The sequence below is a fragment of the Silurus aristotelis genome (genome assembly GCF_946808225.1).
Source record: "Silurus aristotelis genome assembly, chromosome: 23".
Lineage (NCBI taxonomy): Eukaryota > Metazoa > Chordata > Actinopteri > Siluriformes > Siluridae > Silurus > Silurus aristotelis.
In genome coordinates, this window is record NC_139596.1 from 8576329 (window position 1) to 8597426 (window position 21098).

General features: G+C 37.5%; 1 protein-coding gene across 10 annotated transcripts in view; it reads right to left on the reverse strand.

The window, feature by feature from the left end:
• Nucleotides 1–21098, reverse strand: part of bmp2k (BMP2 inducible kinase) — a 43243-nt gene that overhangs the window by 9115 nt on the left and 13030 nt on the right. For 7 of the 10 annotated variants that reach the window (XR_014531063.1, XM_083526827.1, XM_083526828.1 and 4 more), the window contains 11 exons: nt 10729–10847; nt 10356–10461; nt 9803–9945; nt 8982–9103; nt 7701–7782; nt 6241–6373; nt 5833–5936; nt 5663–5742; nt 5339–5487; nt 4609–4793; nt 797–919 (listed from right to left, as the gene is read on the reverse strand). Coding sequence is in view for 9 of the 10 variants with exons in the window: in XM_083526827.1 (XP_083382953.1) it covers nt 797–919; nt 4609–4793; nt 5339–5487; nt 5663–5742; nt 5833–5936; nt 6241–6373; nt 7701–7782; nt 8982–9103; nt 9803–9945; nt 10356–10461; nt 10729–10847 (1346 nt within the window). In the remaining variant the exon portion in view is untranslated. The remainder of the gene's footprint in view (nt 1–796; nt 920–4608; nt 4794–5338; nt 5488–5662; nt 5743–5832; nt 5937–6240; nt 6374–7700; nt 7783–8981; nt 9104–9802; nt 9946–10355; nt 10462–10728; nt 10848–21098) is intronic. The other 3 variants (XM_083526829.1, XM_083526823.1, XM_083526826.1) reach the window with 1 other exon arrangement.

The window sequence follows — 21098 nt, forward strand, 5'->3', positions numbered from 1 at the left end:
TGAAGTGATGAATTATTCAAATTCATTTACTTTACTACGCCTTTTTGATATCTACTTCACACAGGCAGGGTTTTTTTCAGACAGCTCCCACAAATGCTTGGTGTCAAAAAGGGAAAAGTACACCAGGTCCTTTTCAACTCAAAGTGACCGTTCAGGACACAAAGACAGCGAGAGAGTGATGGATAACTGCTTAGATTTCCCTACAGTGTAATTGCTTCATATGTTACGATTTAACACAGAGAATCGGTCGATTTCACCCCCATTCAATCCCCTGATGGCTCTGCACGGAGCAGATTGCAGCTGAAATTAAACAGATGGTAACCATTCGGTGGAAAATGAGCTAAAAATTGTGCCGCCTTAACATTATGTGTTTAGAGGAAGCCTGGTTGCGTCGCCTTCGTGTTTAGCGTAAATACGTTTCTGGAGGAATTACTGATGGATGCGACCGACTGGCATCGACTTGGACTCAGCAACCGTTTGGCACAAAGAGCTTTTGCATGGCGTGCAGGCGGCCAAATTAGTATTTGAGGCAGAGCGCTGCCATCCAACTGGACTTTTCTTAAGTGAATAATATCTGCATACATTCACATGTTGGTGTTTCAACCCAGCGCTCATGACAATGTTCTATCGAAAGGTACTAAACTCTAGTACACCAATAACCAAACTCAATTAATAAACAGATGTTTAAATGACTTCTTAATAAATATTAATAATTAGATTAGTTTAAGCTATAATGTTGGCTATTTTTTTTCTTTTAAAAGAATGTTGGTAGCTGTGTAAATGTGTGAGTACTCACCAGAGTTGCATAATGATGCTGCTGTGGTTGATATATGGACTGTTGCATTAGCATCTGCTGCTGAAGCATATGCTGCTGCTGCTGCTGCTGCATCTGGATGCTCTGCTGCATGGCCCGATACTGCTAAATGAGGCAAAAGGAAAGACGGAACGTCTATGAGGAAACGCATATATTAAGGGTTTAATTGGATCTGCGGTATGTGCAATACTGTATTCACAGAAATCACACAGAGCAAACACAGATTTCTATTATTACACACAGCTCTTGACCTTAATTACTGACCCTGATGGGAAATAATAATAACATGCTGATCCGTTTTTAATAAATAAAGCAGAACCGATCAGGGATAAGCCCCGTTCAGTTAATACCGAACACATGTCCCGGTCACGAACGGACGAGGAGAGAAAGCTGCTTTCTAGCAGTCGTAAGACAGCTGTGTTAGGCCATCTATCCCATTAACAGAGAAATACACAATTAACCAGATGACCACCTGCTGTACTCCCAAATACTGTCTGGTACTCATTCAAAAGCATGGCCCATGCTGCCATCTGTCTGTGTGTGTCTGAAATAACTAAAATCAAAACTCTGCCAGAGTCAATAATCCGACACTAAATCAATTAACATGTGGGACATTCCATGAAGCACGCTAATATTAAAACTTATCTAGAATAGCCGTGCCCAACAGTCCGCTTTAGGCACAGTCTGTTTCCATTAATTCAAGACAGAATGTACTAATCGAAGTTCAATGGTGTGTACACAATAACCACCCCACCTCCTAGTGATTTACATTGGCAACTGTAGCAACTTTTTATAGATTATATATTGTTCAGAGATGAGATATTTATATGTATGTTTATATATGTTATGTATGTAGTTCAGTATAGCAGTATATATTATAGGACTGTGAACACTCAAATGCATGCAAATAATAATTCGGTCTTTGAGCAAACCGAAAAATAATGCTTATAGTACTGCTGTAGTGACTGCTTACACATTTAGTCTTTATTAATTACAAGGTTTTGAGACCTTGAATGTATTACTAATCTAAATCATATGATTATATCAGTAATATATTATTTGTATATTTGAGGTTTATAATATTTCACTGAGATTAATTTAGCAAGACAGGAACTTCTAGCAGTATCAGGCAAAGAGGCCTGGTGCACAAGTGGGATTCTAGTTCATCCCAATGATAGGACACACTAAAGTCCATCCACTCTAATCTTGGCAAAACATGTTACCATGGAATTCACTTGTTTAAAGAGACACTCTCATGCTGAAACATGTTTGGCCACTTACATCATTGTAATGCTACAGCATTCAAAGAGATCCCCTTACAATTTGTTTCAAAACCTGCCAAAGTAGTGAATATAGAGAAATACTTGTGGGGTCAGGTAAGAAATAACTACAGCAGAAGCTGTTTCATTGTATGAACTGCACACAGTGTTTCCCCACGCACCATTATTAATGACGCACCCCCCTTTAAACTTCGGAGCGCTCTGGACAAGTAAACACCAAAGACGCTGCAGAATCATATGGAAGCCCGCTTCCGCCACAAGAAAAAAAGGGGCCTAATTACGACTTCTGTCAATTCTGACCTTTTCTCTCTATTTTGACTTTTTTTCTCGCAAATCCGACTTTTTTTTTTTATTATTTTTTTAAGACAATTGGGCAGAGTCACTCCCTCTGTAGTGCCAGAAAGTTTTACACATTGAAAATGAAAATAGTCTACAATCAATAGAATTGCATGGTATCACACTAAGCCTCCGATTCCTGGAGAAAACTCTGTCTAGCAATCAGCTCTGAAAGAGACGAAACAGAGGAGGAGCCTCGTTCCTACACCAACAGCTTAAATTTCAGACCCACAACATGGTTACCGGTGGATGCCACAGAAATGTCAGATGTTTACGAGAAATAATGTCAGAATTGTGAGAAAAAGTTGGTAAAAAGTAATCTAAAAAAGTAATCTGAAATTATTTTTTATATTTTTATTTATTTTTTTATTTATATATTTGTATTTGCATTTGATGTAATATGGCAAATAAATGCACAAAATGGGTTTAGATCTTTTACAGATATTCTTGTGTGCAATTTCAGCAATAAAAATTATTTTAAAAAATTTTTTATATATATTATTTTTCATTTTAAGAGACCTGTTTAATTTTCTCTTGTTTATTTAGTACTGCTAAGAGTAGTTGAAATAATTGTTTGATCCCCTGCTGATTTTGCACATTTACCCCCTTACAAAGAATTTTTATGGTGGGTTTATTTTAACAGAGAGAGAGAGAGAAACAATAAAAAAAAAAAAATAAGAATTTATATTTATATATATATATATATATATATATATATATATATATATATATATATATATATATATATATATATACACATACATACATATATACATACACACACCCACACAATAATGTTAAATATAAATTATTTTGTATTTGATAAAGATAAATACGTTTTTGCTGCTCCCCTACCGACCAGCAAGAATTCTGATTTCTACGCCACCAAATTAGTCCTGTCCCTTCAGAAAATAACTCCTAATATCCACTCATTATGTGTATAAAAAGACACGTCAGAGAATCAAACATGTCTTTGTGTAGGTCTACAAACGTGTACCTGACGTCCTTTGACAGCTCTTTGGTGGTGGAGAGGTTTGAATGGAAGAGGTTGATTCTGTGACTGGTGTCTTTTATACACATAAGTTGATATTAGGAGAACTTTCTTAAAGGAACAGGACGAATTTGGGTGTGTGGGAGTCAGAATTCTTGCTAATTTGGTACTGGATCAAATTCTTATTTCACTCAATCAAATATAGTTAATTTATAAACTTTCTTTAATGTTTTTTATAGATTTTTATTTTTTTTACATTCTGTCTCTCTGTTAAAATAAACCTAACAAATATAGACAGTTAATTTATTTGAAAAATAAAAATAAAAAATTAGAAGAAATATCACAAAATCATTATCGGTAGTTCCCCCACTGTATCTTAGAATTATTGGTGGTCTGATGAGACTAATTCTTAAATCCTCAGAGTTCTTGATCATCCAGTGGTCAGTATGAGAGAATTGTACTCAAAGCACCAAATTTTAACTGCTTGAATACAAGATACTAAAATTTGTATGGTCCTGTCAAGCAGACGAAAACACGAACACGATAAATAAGACATGTGGCTTTGCATGGTCACATGACGTACAGCTGTTATCACTTAGGGTGTTGTTGCCAGCTATTTTGACATACCATAACATATTCTGAATACCTGCCAGTAGGGGTTTTGTTAAACATGGCTTGAATAGTACAAGAAAGCAAATTATGTAAAGAAAAAAAGATTGATCATAAAATTATTAGCAACCCAAGCAAGTGAAAGATCATAGTGTATGATATTCACAAACTCATAGTTAATTTATTACCTAATATACAAATTGGTATCTAACATTTACGTTAGATGAGCAAGTTTCCTAATAGGATAATGAAAACTGTACGTTTAGCATTTTATTGCTATAATCCTGTCCTGATCATTTCTACAATTTAGCATATTAGGGTTGTACACTTTGACAAACCAGAAACAAATCTATGGTTATTAATGTAACTATGGGCTGAGAGATCACGAGAAAACCAGAAAAAATATATATATATTACAGTTCATGGCTTCTTCATCTCTTTCATCTAGCATGCAAGTTATATAATCATTATGTACAGAGATAGTTAATGAGCAGTTTACAGTGCACTATAAATGCACCTACTACACCATAGCAACTACTAAAATCCAACAGCTTTATTCAACCCCTACACTGCCTTACCTGAATGTACTGTAGCTGCTGTGGACTAACTTGTTGCTGGTGCTGCACGTTATGTTGCTGCTGTTGCGGTTGCTGTTGATGGAGTTGCTGCAGTCTCAGGTCTCCAGGCTGTAGCTGCTGTAACACTCTGTTGTGCTGATTGCTGCTCTGCATCTGCACAGCTGCCTGTTGCCCGTTTCCTTGGGCTGATAAAGCCACAAACACAACCACCGCCATACTGTAAGGGTTTAATGCTAAACGTGTCCCAGATACAGACGCTCCCCACCTAACGAACGGGTTACGTTCCAAACGACCGTTTATACCATTCATTTTTGTTCGCAAGTTGTTACTGTATTCGTTATTAACTACGCATATCTCCTAATGATGTGAGAGCTATAAATATTATCAAATATAAAAAAATAATATAAAAAAAATTATCAAAATATACTAAAACAAATCTAAATTAAAAAAATTGGTATACAATAAATAAATAATAAAAATTAATAAAAAAAAAAAAAAGAACATTCGCCCCGAGTCCAGTGTGCATCATGTAGACTCGTCACGTCGACTACAAACAAATTTCACTTTGAGGACAGGTTTGTTTGTATCCGCAAGAGTTTGTAAAGTGGGGAGTGTCTGTATATAGTTTTTACTAAATTCAGTAAATAAGACAAATTCTAAAATAAAGTATACACAAAGTATACACTAGAGCAATTTGAACAAAACAAACAAACAAAAAACAAAGACATACGTTTCTGGCCGTTGCTGACTGTCCCAGGTGGGACACTCATTTTCACAGGAGTTACAGAGTTGGGCAGTGGCAGTACATTGCTATTGGCTGCTTTTGGCCTTTGCCTCGGAGCAATCGAGGTTTCAGTGGGCCCAACAGAATCTGTTATTCTGCAAAAATAAAAAAATAAAGATAATCATTCACAAATTCAGCACAATCTTAAATGATGCTACTTATTATGATTTTCATATGGAAAATTAAGCTGTTGCTCTTTTAGTTACCACAAATTCACAGAATTTACTGAAGTAATATTTAAATAAAATCACAGTGTGCAATTTGATATACCTAGCTTTTGTCTGGCTCTTCTTAGCAGCGATGTCACTGGCCGTTAGTGGCTCTGGCAGCGAGGTGGGAATGGGGGAATTCTGCACAACAGAACCCAAAAATTCACCGTCATTGCAAACTGGCATGCAATTTTGAATGTAATGCTTCTATATTATAATGACAGAACCCACAAATAGATTTGGCACTGGACACTCCCTTCCAGCTAGTCTGAAGGAAAAGTAAGAGACTTGATAGATGTCTGGTCTTTTCTCTGGATCAGGCTCCAACATATATCCTACAATTATGGAAAATAAAACACTAAGTTACATAAAGCTGAGAATTTTTTTTTTTTTTTAGTTGTTCCATACATTATTTCTTCCCAGTGTAAGAAAATGTGAATGGAAGGATTAGTGAATGAACACCTGAAAAGACAGTGTTTTATAACTACCAGGAGGTGGCAGTACAATCACAGTAAATATTATTGAAGGCTGACCCTTTAATTTTTAAAATGTAGCTCCTTCCAGTTGCCAGATGTGCAATCAAAGACACAGTTTTGCATGAAGAGATATATGATTTGACAGACATGCACTGGCACTTACTGATTAAGCAGTGCAGTTTAGAGGAAAACTTTGAGCTATCTGGAACGCTGAAGATTCCGTCACATATGGCGACCTGACTCTCCCCAAATGGAAGTGTGAAGAAACACAGCTTGTACAACAAGCATCCAAGAGCCTAAGGTAGAGAAGAGGTAGAGAAAGTGAAATGTAAACTCCTTTATAATTGCACCACAACAAACAAGGGATCTCGCCTCAAAGTGCACACTGACCACCATGAAAGTACAGAAACAAGCACTAGGGTTCCTTCATCATGGATCAACTACACAATTCTTCACATTTTTAAAATCACTTCTTTTACTGATCTATGGCCTGCTTTAACAAACACCATTAGGCTAAGGCCCTGACCATTATAAAGCATTTGAACTTCCTGAGAGATTTAATCTTGTATCTAGTTCTCGTAAGACATTTGCTTGGTTAGTGGAGTGTGGAGCAGCAAGCTCCCTGCCTTGCATCAAGTATAAAAAAAAGAGGAGGCTTTCTGCTTAGAGGCCACCACATTTATCTTTAGAGCAGCACCGGGAAATCAGCAAATGTCCATCAGATGAACTACATAGGGAAGCACAACTACTTTAAAACTGTTTATTTCCATGACCATTACATGAACTAATAATATTAATATTGAAAACTGAATTAAATATCAAACATATAAAGTCATGTCTCATGACTTCTGGTACCGATTTCAAACATTGTTTACATTACTAATTACAGAAATTGTACTAAGGGTGTATTAGAACATCATGGGTGGAGGCAAACGGCACAACAGAACAGTATGTTATAAACAAATACTGGATACTGAGGAATAGACGTGGTTGTGGGTTAGTTTGGTCCTTGACGTTCTTTCAATGTTCTGTTCATTCTTTCGCTAAGAAGCGTGACTAGTACAAACTAAAATTCATTCAAAAACAAAATTCATTCTGAAGAAAAAGTTCAACAAAGTTTTGTGGACAAAAACTCAGTCCTCAGACAATTTTTCCATGGCCCACCTATGCCCCCGTGGTACATGGGATCTATATAGAATAGAACAGTCTTTGTCACATAAACATTACAGCAGAGTGAAATTCGCATATCCCAGCTTGCTCGGAACCTGTGGTCAGAGCGCGGCCATGATACGACGCCTCTGGAGCACAGCGGGTTAAGAGCCTTGCTAAGGGGCCCAAGAGTGGCAGCTTGGCGATACCGGGGCTTAAACCCCCGACGTTCCGATCAGTAACCCTGCACCTTAACCACTGAGCTCCCACTATATTTATACATAGCAAACAAATGAATTAAACTGAAAATTAAATAACTAATTTCTGAAAGAAACCGGTTTGGCTTCAGGGTTTGTGTTGTTGCCTCATCAAACCAGATCTTCAGCATAACAGTGAGTTTAAATAAGACACCAAAGAACAGAAAGGGGGTGTGTGTGTGTGTGTGTGTGTGGGCGGGTAGGTGCTTGTTCCTACCCAGATATCAGCCTTAGTTGTAATGGCTTTCCCTTGGTACAAGTTAATCATCTCTGGGGCTCGATACGACAGGGTTGTGTACCTGCACACAAAGAAGAGAGGATCAAAGGTTCTTACTAGTTTGCGTTCCCCACCAGCACACCAACTCCTGATAAATGACAACATAACTCGGAGGGAAGTGTGGTTGTGCATCATTGCTGCTTTATGGCTGTTTTGTGGCTGGTGGATCAGAGACTTTTGCAAAGACAGATGACATCATAAATCCAGGATATTTTAGGCTATATATTTAACCAGCTTTAAACATGGTTCTCTCTGCCAGGAGGATCAAACTTGGCATATATAACACTTTCAAAAAGATAATAAGACAAACATGCAACTAAGACATTCTCAGACATTCAACTCATACTGAAAACTTGTGATCTGAATGGAAACAAAGAAGAAAAAAAATATATAAAAACACTTTATTTTTTATTTTATTTTTTTTACACTTTCTGCACATAGAGGAATGTCTCCAGCCTTGTCATTGTCAGACATTTATTGGTTTTGTTATCTACTCCAGGACAGGAAGAGCTTTAATTGTGAGGGTGCTGATAATGTGAAGCCAGTGGTTTGTAAAGAAATAATTTTCTCTTAACAACTGTTTAAAGTCCATGTGCTCTTGTCTTGTTTTGCTCCATTAATGATGACTAGTGGATGAATATGCAATTGATTGGAAAGATATATATTGCATGCTATTATGTACAAAGTTTTGAATGTTGAAAAAAAAATAAAAATAAAAATAATAATAATATATATATATTATATATATATATTATATATATATATATATATATATATATATATATATATATATATATATATATATATATATATATATATATATATATATTTTATATTAAAAGAAATGCATTTTAGTTTCTATGCTTCAGCTCAAAACAGAAATGTTTCACATTATGACTGGTAGCAAAAAAAAATAAAAAATTCCATAATAAATTATTTAAAATAAAAATGGATTGAAACTCATATGTTCATGTCAGAAGCCACTCTGGGAAAAACAAAACAACAACACCAACAACAACAACAACAAAACAAGAAGACTAGAAAGTAATTCAGTTCCACTTAGCCGTTCCTCGTGACTAAAATCGTGAAGTGAAAAGAAACAGTTTCTCAGAACACAGAAAACTCATAAATCATTACCAATCTTAATCTGATTGCAGACCCATCCCATCAAATAAGTCAACATTTTCATATGTTACTTCCATAACATAAACATGGGCTTACCTCTTAATCTCCTCCTCCACAGCCGTCACGCCGTCTTTGAGCGGGTGCAACACTTTGTGGGTGGCACTTCCAAAGTCGCACAGCACATAGTTCCCTTGGTCATTCAAGAGGATATTTTCCACCTGCATTAAGACAAGTGTTTGAGGAGTGCTGATGACAGACAAGAGTGGAGGGCTCACGATTGCCTGACAGAACAGGTCCTTGATCCTGTAAGGCTGAGCCTAATAAGCGTGTCATGTTCGGGTTGTCCTAAAAATATGTGGCTATGAATGTTTTTGAGAGAGAATAACCATCCTGGGAAATAATGCCTGGTGTCAGTTAGCACAACTCCTGGTCAGGGGCAAAGTGCATTTATTTTCCTCTTTTTGGCTTTTACTCCCTCAACGTTTATGTATAAATACACAGAGCAGGGAGAGACGCCAAGAGCTTTGACAAAGGAAAAAATAAAATAAAAAATGGACCAGATTAAAGAACTAAGAGCAGATGCGTTTTTGCGATATTTAGAGTATTGTTTGGTGGCATCAATAATACATTTTGAACATTCCTCCTTGACCTTGACAGAGAGACAGAAAAGGACAATGAAGACAATTAAGACACACAATTACTAATGAGTTAAGGGTCGGCGGTGTGTGTGTGGTGTCAATATTAAAGACTTTCAGAGACTACTGTATAGATTGCAGCCTACACAAACATCAATAATTGAAGTGTATGCCAATATTAACAAAGATACAAAAGATAATATGTTGGCAGGCCTGGATTGTTGATTTTGGCACCTAAACCTCTTTATATTTTACTCTAAATCTCCATGTACTGAGTAGTACCTTCAGGTCTCGGTGGATGATTGCAGTTTTGCACTGGTGCAGTCTGGCCACGGCTTCACAAGTGTCACAGAAGATGGTGAGAACCTCGGCCTCAGAGAAGCCACAATTCAGCCGCTGGTTCATCTGTTTTACTACTTGACCCGCTGGGGAGGAAGGGCATGACTATTGTGATAATAAGCACTGACATGATTTATTTTACTTGCATGTTTAACTCATAGCATTGTTTATCTGGCAAAAAAACAGCAATCATGAGCTTAAAGTAAAACATACTATGAACAATTTGATTACAGCCATTATAAAAGGGTAAAGAAAATCTTTTTGGCAGACGTCTTTATCCAGAGCGACACAATTATTATTTACACAAAAGAGCAGTTGAGGGTTAAAGGCCTTACTCAACGGCTCAGTAGGGACAGTTTGGTGGTGCTGGGAATTGAACTTTGTTTAGAAGGCCATCTATTAATTAGTTAATTATGGTTTAATTAAAAAAAATTGCTTCTTATGGGCAAAAAGATGGGTACTATATTTAATAGATGAATAAAGCAGAGTGTCTGACCTTTACAGTACTCCATAAGAATGAGAACCTCCCATACACTGTCTCCTACTGCATTGATGACGGAGTCCAAGTAGCTCACTATGTTCTTATGGCCTGACAGCTCTTTCTGTTTAGACAAACGGAGCAGGTGAGGTTGAGAAGGACACCAACAGAGAGGAAGTTCACATTACAAATTCATGAGAATAAAATCAATATGATTTAAATGATAATTGAACACATTTTATCACAAACACCATCAAGCATTCTGAACGATTGTGCATACTGGGTATAAATAATGAAACATCTTGTTTTAAATATTGTGTTGTGAAGTTCATGGTGTGCTGAGTGTTCTGTATAAGATGATGCGCAGGGTTTGCTTATTATAGCCGCTTACCATAATCATAATCTCTCGCTTGAAGATGTTCAAATCAGGTACATTGTTCACATACATCCTCTTCAGAGCACACCGTACTCCGCTGTGGGTGCGTGCCAGGAACACCATGGAGAAACCCCCTAGGAACACAAACGCACAAAGCAAATGCACGTGATGCTATTAGAAATGTGTGTCACAGCAATACACAAAGCTAATGTCAAAGTCCAAGCCAGCTGTCGTGCAAGATGTATGAATTAACGTTACAGAGGACACATCTTTTCCACACTCATACGAGTCCACTCCATCAGCCATGCTAAAGTTTCATTACCTGCTGAAGATACAGGAAAGGAGTGCTAACGAGAAATCACGCACAAGAGATGTCAGGTTGACTTCAGCACTTTCCAAATCCAAATCCTGCCCAAGTCTTGACTCATTTATTTAGCTATACAGTATAGACTTCATCTTTAAACTACTTATTGATTTTAGGAGGACATTATGTTTTGTATCTGTCTGAGAGGTTAGTAAAGGCACTGGTAAATATGTTATAGGCAAATAATAAAAGTATAGTGACGCAGTGAAGCAAAGTTTATTTCCCAATAACAGCAAATACCAGAAATATTTTTTTTTACCACAGTAATTTCACAGTGAACACCTGTTTGTTCAAAAGTCAACACTTAATTACTTCCACTTATAATTATGTTTAATGTAGTGCAAAGTCCCATCCCATTCCAAAACCAGAGGAATTAACTTGAAATGACACCCCATTTAACATCCACTTCAACCGTGGCAAACCACATGTTCACCGAGCAAACTCTTGTACACAGGGACATTATTTTGCTAAAATGTTTTGGGCCCCTGTGCCTTTAAATTTGTGACATCAAAGATACAGGTTTGATAAAAAAAAAAAAAGAAACTGTCCTTAAAGTACAATGTTCACCTTTTCAGGAAAAGGTTTTTAAAGATTATGGCCACATAAAGGTATTCATTTGATTCTGAAAGCTTTTGAATGTGTCAAAATATAAGTCACAAATCCAGTTACCATGACTACAAACAGATTTTAGCACGATGCCATTCAAAACTTTTAGCAGCTTCTGATAAACATTTTTTTGTAGGAGACTAAATGGATAATGGTTTTAGTTCCTTTAAATTTTATTGACATGCCCCTAAACTTCAAACCAGCCTTTATTAAATGTAAACAACAATATGCAGACGAAAGAAACGCTGCAACAACTAATCGATAAAATCCAAAATAATCGATAATGAAATTCGTTGTCAACAAATGCCGTTATCGATTGGTTGGGCTGCTCAAGTTTAGCGTGCCGGTAAGAGAACACAAAATGGCGGAGAGTACAGGGTTAAACGGCAGAAGGGAAAAGTGTGCGTCCCAAGTCATGAGAGCGTTTTATATTAAACGCAATAAAGAAAACTTTACCTGGATGTTATGCAAAGCGGAGTTTGTGTGGCACGGGAGTACCCCAATGATGCACGAGCACATGAAAAGAAAACATACTGGTGTCACGGAGGAGGGCGAAACGTCAGCACGGTGAGCAGAAACTGTATAATTCTTAACATGTGAAAATGGTGTAGTTTAATGAAGTGCTATTGTGTAAACTGTTTGCGCCACCCGATGATGCGACTGTCCTGAAGTTCAATTAAACTCTTCCGAACAAACACTAAATCTAATAGCAGTAAACGATTATATTTTTTTGGAATTGTTGTGGTTTTTAAGCGAATATTTATGTATTTGTTCACCAATCCTTTGTTTTATTATTAAGTCTGGTAGCTTGCTGCGTTTCTCTCCGTTCCATTCTCTTTTTATAGCATTTTTCTACTACAACAGTAACTTCTGTTTTCAAATGTGATTTACTGCGGCTTTACTCTGTTCAAGTGCTTATTTTCAATATTTGTATATTTAATTTATGGATATATCATTTCATTATTATACACAATCTAATTATATGCTTATATCTTCACAACTGAACAAAATGCCTATGTTTTTAAACAAAAATTGTCAAAACAATTTTCAGTTTTTTTTATATTGAGTTTTTTATGCATGGCTGTCAACGTGCCACTTCAACTATTCCATTATCACTTTGTTTCAAATCAAAACAGCATTTGATTATGCAAACAACTCAGCACGAGTAAATTTGTTCGAAGGAGAAATCCCCCATGCACTCCTCAACAAGCAGCGACTTTAAAATGCTTCAAAATGTCAAAATTAAAGTTAATTCAAAGTAAACTCAATATGTGGCTTTTGCATTTTTTTACATATACTTTTACACATAAATACCCTAAATTGGGTTAAAAATATATATTTTTTTAAATTATTATTTTTAATCGTCTGATTAATCGATTATGAAAATAATCGTTAGACAAAAGTATTAAGACACTTGACTTTTTCAGCCATATGTGGTTCCTCCTGAAACTGTTACAACAGATGTCTTTGGAATTGGTAGAATTAAATCTATTCAATTACACTAGGAGACCAAAACCTATTCCAGCATGAAAATGCTCTTGTGCATGAAGCAAGCTCCAGGAAGAAATGGTTTGAATGGGTTGGAGTTAAAGATATTAAGTGGCCTTCTATAGAGATGTGACCTCAAACCCTATTGAACATCTTTGGAATGAACTGAAAGACTGAGTTCACCCCAGGCCTTCTCACATTACATCAGTACCTGACTTTACTAACACCCCTGTGGCTGAATGACTATAAATCCTCAAAACCACACACATTTTGTGAAACATCTTTCCAGGAAAGTCGAGTTTACTACAACAGCAAATTGATGACTAAATGTGGAAACGGATGTTCAAAAACCACAAGAATATAATGGAAGGATGTGCACAAACTTTTTTTTATATAGTGTATGTATTATTTATATAGTGTAAGAGGAAAAATAGAGAAGTGAAAGCAGGACACACCATCCCCTGAGAAAAAGTATAAATAAAATTCTCTGATCAAACTAGTGCTTCTTACCACCATCTGAAATGTGAAGCTTTCACACAGAGAACTCAGTGATCTCAGGAACAGGCAAACGATGGCACAGAGAGCCATGCCTCCACAAGGTCTGGCCCATTTGAGGAGGGATGAATGAACCGTAGCAGCATCCGAACTGCCAGCCATTTCTCATTAACGCCAAGCTGAGTCACACTGTGGGACCCACAAAGCGGAGCCTACAATGGTGTGCTTGTTGCCTAACAAACTCTCTTAGCTGACCTGAATAGGAAACATATTTGGAGCCAGCAGGACAGACCTGGGAAAAAAGGGAGACCCTTAATGCTGCTTTTTTTTTTTTTTTTTTTTGATATCGCATCATGTCTGTGATCGGGTTAATATAGGGATCTAATTTAAAGTGGATGTGGGATTGGGGGATTATCTACAGTTTAAGGTCTTTTAATTTTTATTTAAGCACAGAGGCTGTAATAAAGAAAGACCTAGAGCTCATCGTGAATCCTCATCAACCTGCTGGAAGAATTAGCAACCTGCTACAGTTAAGTGATTCAAAAGTAAGCGAGTTAGAATACGCTTTTATCTGTGAGATATTGCACAGCCTTTTTCGATTCCGATTTTAAGCACTGCGTTGCATGCAAGGCTTCGGTAACCATAGTTAGCTACGCTAGGTTGTATTCATGCACCAAGCAAACTTTACTGTGTCTTTAATTATTTTTAATAACAGCTTTTTTTCTTTTCTATTTTGCAAAACATGGCTCTGCTTGCTGAATTATTTATACTTTACGATAACAAGCCAGGCCAGCACAAGCCAAACTGCGCTGCACATTTGTGTCGTTACCCCTCAGGAGATAAACTTATCTCTGTATGCTACAGTGAGAAGCTAATCAACTCAGACTGCAGATACAACACACACACGCACACACACACACTCAGTCTAGCACCCAGGCAAGGCAAACCCCAAGTTATGCTCTGCAGCAAAAGTGCTCCATCTCACACAGCAAAAAAAGAAATAAAAAATGTGTCAGGGGTGACCGAGCAGCTGCATGCTCATTCCCCAACCTAAACATCATGTCTCGGTCTCGGCCATATTACATTCTGAACACACAGCGCCAACCATATTTTTATTCACAAAGCTTATAGCCTAAATTTCTCAACAGTTTCAAGTTAACATATTGATGTAGATAAAGTTATGAGTGATTGACAAATCAGTAAATCCAATCTCTCTAGTACTTTGGCTGGAGTTTATATGATCTTGACATTCTGCACAGAAATCAGAATATTCCTATTATACCGGAGTGCAGAATTCACCTATTTCATTCTCAACACATCTGGAGGGACCATTACTGGAACTATTAAAAGCTTGAAATCTACCCAACTGGTTTAAATAAAAGTTATGAGCTGCTTTGAGTGCACTCAGAAGTGGATTGTAGTACGGGTGAATGCCAGCAGCCGTGTGCGAAATGTTAGTGTTCTGTTCTCCAAACTAAACACACTGTAAACTGTGGTTTTCCTGACAAATGGTTTGGTCGGGTGACATATTTAAACAGCGCGTTACAGCCTAGCATGATTTGATCTGACCCCTGTATTATCTTCAGCAAGTGAACCATGTGCATTTTGCTTCTAAACTGACCGTGATGCACAAACTCAGCTGAAGGAGAATTGCAGTATGGTGTGTTTAATTATAAAAAAAAAATATAATAATAATGTATTATACAATTATCTAATCATTTATTTCCCATTAACACCATGTAGTCGTAATTACCACCACCTGTTTTTCTTCTTCTTCTTTTTGAACCGTGTCACATGTCTCATCTGCACTCTGACCTGGACTCAACAAACAGACTATAGTGTTAAAAGTCCCTAAAATTTCACAATTTGAAATCTGTGAACTGTTCAGGCAGATGGAAAATTTCACTCAGCAATTTGCATATAGACATTACCCATCCTAAATAGACAGGAACAAAAGCACCTGACATGAAATGCTTAAATGGAAAGCGGTCTAAATCTCATAAGGGGAAATGTTTTCCAGAAAAGGAAGTCACCAGCTCCAGGAATTTACAAGAAACCTGGGCATACCCATAAAACCCAGCCTACAGGCAGAGCAGAGAAAAAAATGTACATGGTATCACAAAGTGTCTCGTGAAAGTCGAGTCGCTTTGATCCAAAAACAGAAGGCTTACCGTGCTGTTGCCAAGCTAAAAGCACTAGCAGCCTTGGCCTTGACCTAAATCGGACCATGGTTTAGAGAAGTGTAACCAGGTCAGAAGCACTGTAGGCTCGACACAAATACTCACAGCAGTGACCGTAATGTCACTAAGCTCATTACCCAAGTAATTATTTTTTGTCAGTTCTAAAGATTGATAAACAATAAACATTTAAACGATCCAAGTTGATGGTCATCACAATTATGAATCAAATTGTGTTTTCAGACACAAACATCTCCAGCCCAAAACTGCGATCTGAAGCTGATGATTTAATTGAATCAGTAATTAAGTAGCAAACTGACTTTAATGGACAAAACAAGTGAGACACACGATTGAGCATTTCAGTGGCTATGTACACATGCAGTAATTCTTCCATTTAAATCAAAGCTTAGCTACTAAGAAAACCCCTTTCATGGTCCAAGTCTCCAAGAAAATGTTAAGAACCTGATTCATTCATTCAACTGCAAGAAAGGAACTATTGTGTTTGAAGCCGTGAAATTCTCAACATGCTTCTCAAAATGACAGTTTCATAGGCAATTAGAAAACATACTCTCTGAATTCTCTTTTATTTTAATAACATCTAAACTTAAACTAAAATAACCTTTTATAAAGTGTAGTTTTAAAAACCTGAAGCTGGGGCTTTAATGTAAATGCAGTATGTGACCTCAGCATGTCCTGGGTGTGAGGTCTTGTTTTGTTCCTCCAGTGTCGCAACACACGTGCTCATCTAACTAGGCTTATCGTCAGCCTTTAAATGAGGAACAAGAGAACTTGGTGGGGACTGAAATCTCTGAAGAGCAGTCAGTAAAAAAAACAGACCCAAATGATTTATTTATCTTAATACCAATTGTCCAGCAGAGCAGCTGCATGTGCCACCATGACTTCCGCACATTTGTTTTGCTAAGTGAGGCATCCAAAACCACGGAAATACTAATCTTCGGCGTGAAGTTACAACTAATTCAAAGCCGTTTAACTTCAACTGAGTTTCAATGCTAAACAAAAGGGAATAAAATCATAAATGGAGCCATAAGCAAGCTTTTGATTTTACATTGCCCATGAACTCAAAATACATAATTCGCTCACCACATACTGAGGTACGGAACTTCCTTTCGCACGTTTTGTTAATAGATTTATTATGTAAAATCTCTGTAATGGACTGTTATCAGCATATGTTACCGGTGTGTGCGATGGACTGCACATGCAGTGGCAAACAGCCAACACAGAGTCAGAATTAAAAAATATTTTCCCATTTCCACTTCCATTTTTTTCCCAAGTTTTGTGATCACACGTGTATCCCTCACGCACATATCTGAGCAATATAGATGATCAAATGCACACCTATTTAGCCTCTTCCAACAAATAAACATGTTGTAGATGCTGGTCAGGTTAAAGTAGTTACTTATATGATAATTTAATAAGTTATTTAGTACAGATTCTCAGTTCTCCATGCTCATGATTGCCTGTGTTTTTCATGTTCAACAATTCTTTATTTGTGTGTATTTCAGTATGAAAAATGCATTTCTGCTTAATAACGTCTACCTGATCAGCTTCCTTATTTCATTGCTTTTCCATCGTACTTGGCAAAAGTGCTGCAAAAACTCCCTCCCTCTAGACTCCTATATCTACAGCAACCTATTGCACTGAAACCCTTAGGCTGCATGACCTGTTACTGCTGTAATCACGTTGCACTGCTACCTCTGCTGTAACTCTTAGCATGTTTATAACTTTATCAGGCAGACAAAAGCCACAGGTATGCAAAACCGCAGGTCTTTTTATTCCTTAAAGCGCCACCTTTTTTTCCCTTCACAATCACTTAAAACAACTAGGTGAAAAATACTAGAAGTTTACGGCAAAGGCTTTCTTAAACATATTCTTTTATTTGGAAAGATATTGTGATACCATTTTCTTTTCTACAATTTCCACAACCAATTTGTTCACAAATGTTTCACTGACTGATCTTTATTGCCTTAAGTCCAACTTTATTTGCTCCTATACATCTCTAAGGAAATATAGGTTGTTTTTTGGTTTGATTAGTTACATGCAGAACAAACAAACCACAAAGTAAACAAATGTATAACTTTTTGCCTTAGAGCCAGACGCTATAGATGGGATAACAGAAATTGCATAGAACAAGTAAGAAATTGCTCCTTTTTGAATAACTGAAACTTCAAAAGGAGCTCTACTTTGTCATCTCTGGATTGCGATGAGTGTAAAGAACCCAAGATTGTTGTTATGGCAGGACAACTCGCTTAACTCAATTGCTTTAGACTAAGCCTGGAAAACCTCACTCCCAGCCTCCACCATTCTACAAACCAAATCCCTCCCTCACACACACACAGCTGTCACGTGTCTGTCTACGGTCCCACAGGTGAAGAGTCTTGGGACAGCAAGTGGCTTAGAAAGCTGGAGCATTCTCAGTCCCAGTGGCGCTGCCCGCCCTCAGAGAGAGTCCATATGCTCCAGGATCAAGTTCTCGATAAATCACTGTGCTGTGAATTTTCCTCCCACTCTTCTAGAGTGCTTTATGTAGACAAAGCACCGCATGCCTTAATAACTCTGAGGAAACGGGAGTGTAAGGAGTGTAGAATTAATTGGAAAGAGAGGGCCTACAGTCATAGGACAATGAGGGCAAATTACTGTCCTGTGAATAAGACATAAATACATATCAGTGTTTATTTGTAGATTATACTCTTATATGCATTCTTATAACTCTGAGCTTGTTCAGCAACATAGCCAAAAACTGATCACTGCTGTACCAAAAAACAGGAAGTAAAGTTATCAGTTCATCATTAACAACACAGAAAAGGACAAAATATTAGCAGATTGTGTGATTTGAATTTATAGTGGTCTTACAGCCTTTTTGACCTTCATTTGGTATTTAGTCGTGACGTGTAATGCGCATCACAGCAGTCAACTGAAACTAATAGCCAAAGATTTTGTAATCTTTTCATTGACGGAGCAAACTTGATCTGCTTGATGATCTTAGAACTGTTCATTTCCTTTAGTCTGTAATAATTTACTAAACAGCTACCCATATTACATTGTGTTTTTGCCTTGCTATTCTAATTTCCTTTCATTATGATAGTCTGGGGAACACATTGGAGCTTTGACTTGTCTTGCAGGCCAGCTAATAATAAATGTGTAATTTGTCCACCAGTGACAGACCACAATATTTCACACTCAGCTCGGTGTTGCACTTCTATGTGTCAATCGCATCCTTTAAGAGCGCGTGCCAAAGTGTTTGGGAGTCTCTGCGGATGATGTAGTTCCAGTTAAACAATAAAATGCCTCACCTGAAATCCACTAATGTGTCCTGCACACCAGAAGAGTGCTGACTTCCTAGCAGCCTCATTACCAGTCAGCACTATAGGGCAGAGCATGGCCACATTAGCAGAAGATGAGCTTGTTGGGCTGAAGACAGACGCTGAGACTTTATAGGGAGAGAGGGAAATCCCATGTAAGAGGACCAATGCTAGAAGAGCCATTCATGAACAGGGAGTTTCTGCTGAAAGGATTTTCTGTCCAAGGTCTAACAGCAGGAAAGTGCATTCAGCCAGTTTCATCAATAACACCTTGGGGGACAACAGAAATTATTGATGATATGCACAGAAAAGAGTGCAGCAGCCTTTATTTCTGCAGCAATGTACCGAATCCAACTTAGGCAGTGATTCCTGGCTTTATGGCTAATGCAGCACTGGAGCACCTGTATGAATAAACCCTGTGTGTGTTGCCAAGCAGGTTTAAGTGGAGATTCTCCTGAGGCAGCAGCAGAAGAATCTTTTGTAGTTTGATCAACACGCTCAATAACAAACTTTTCCATATGAAAGATACATGATTTTTAATGCTGATATCTGAACTGTGCTAGTTCGACACAGCAATGTAGTTCGAATAGAAAAACAATCAGATATTTAAGTCCCCATTATATCCAAAAGCTAAACAGAGAGAAACCACTGACTAAGAACAAGAAAAAATAAACGAAATCCATCTGGAAAAAAAAAATGGTGTTTAAATCCTTGCATCATTAGACAAGCACCAGTGGGCAGAGGGATGGATCAGTGGATTTTAATCAGGCATTTACGCAGATGTTCTCTCTCCGGCCCGTGATATCATCTGTCACATAGGCTGTCCTGCTGCACTGCTCCCCTCCCTGCCTCCAAGCTTTTGGAGAAACTACCCCTACAAGCGTTTGAGGTTGCATTACTAATCGCCTCAAACTATTTACAGATTATTTGAATTGTTCACCTCACTGACAAAAAATAGCCAGTGTGTGGCAAATGTTGGGGTTAAAATGCCTTTAGTAAGAAGATAGACAATAGGCAAATTGCGTGACCGGGTTGAGCTGACAGAAAACATGTAACCAAATAACCACAGTGATAAGTGGAAAAGCAACCCAGTACATGCAACACATTGAACTTTGAGGTGGCTAAGCTACAATCGATGTAGATTACTCAGGTTTCTCTCTCACAACAGGAATCTTATGCTACAGTGGGCACAGGATCACTGAAACAGAACAGTTTGGATTAAGACCAGGCTTTTCAAGTAGAAAGTAAAACAAATCAGTATTCCAGCCTTACAATCACATTACATAATTTATAAAAAAAAAAAAAAATGAAAAAAAAAAGTTAATACAAGTGTGAGAGAGAGAGAGAGAGAGAGAGAGAGAGAGAGAGAGAGAGAGAGAGAGAGAGAGAGAGAGAGAGAGAGAGAGAGAGAGAGAAACCATTTTCCTTAGTACTTTCCACAAAAGGCATTTTGGTGTTGCTGTTTAAAACAGCTGCTGTAACGCAACTCAACGCAGTGACTACAGCAAACACAAATACTTCCGATCCCCACTGCATGATGCACCAAACACAACGGCTGGGATAGAACAGCTAAAACAACTGTGACCGGACAGATTAGGATGAAAGTTAGTTCATTTGATAAAAGCAAGATGCATAAAATATCTTTAAAGCCTAATGTAAGCGCAGGGCATCTCACACATGTTCACTTCACTTTAGACCATTAATGCACTTAAAATAATTAGCTAGATTACTGGTGAAACACTTGAGCCTAGGCACAAAACCTTGGGCTTGTTATTTAATATATGAATGGTCCACCCCTGCAACTTATTTGCAAGTACTTACCATAAACATGTTCTCATCACTTCTCGAATATTTTGTTTACCAAAACACCAGCAGTTTCCCATAGCAGCTCATTATGAGGAAACTTTGAATGTCAACAGTATAGTTAAAGATGTG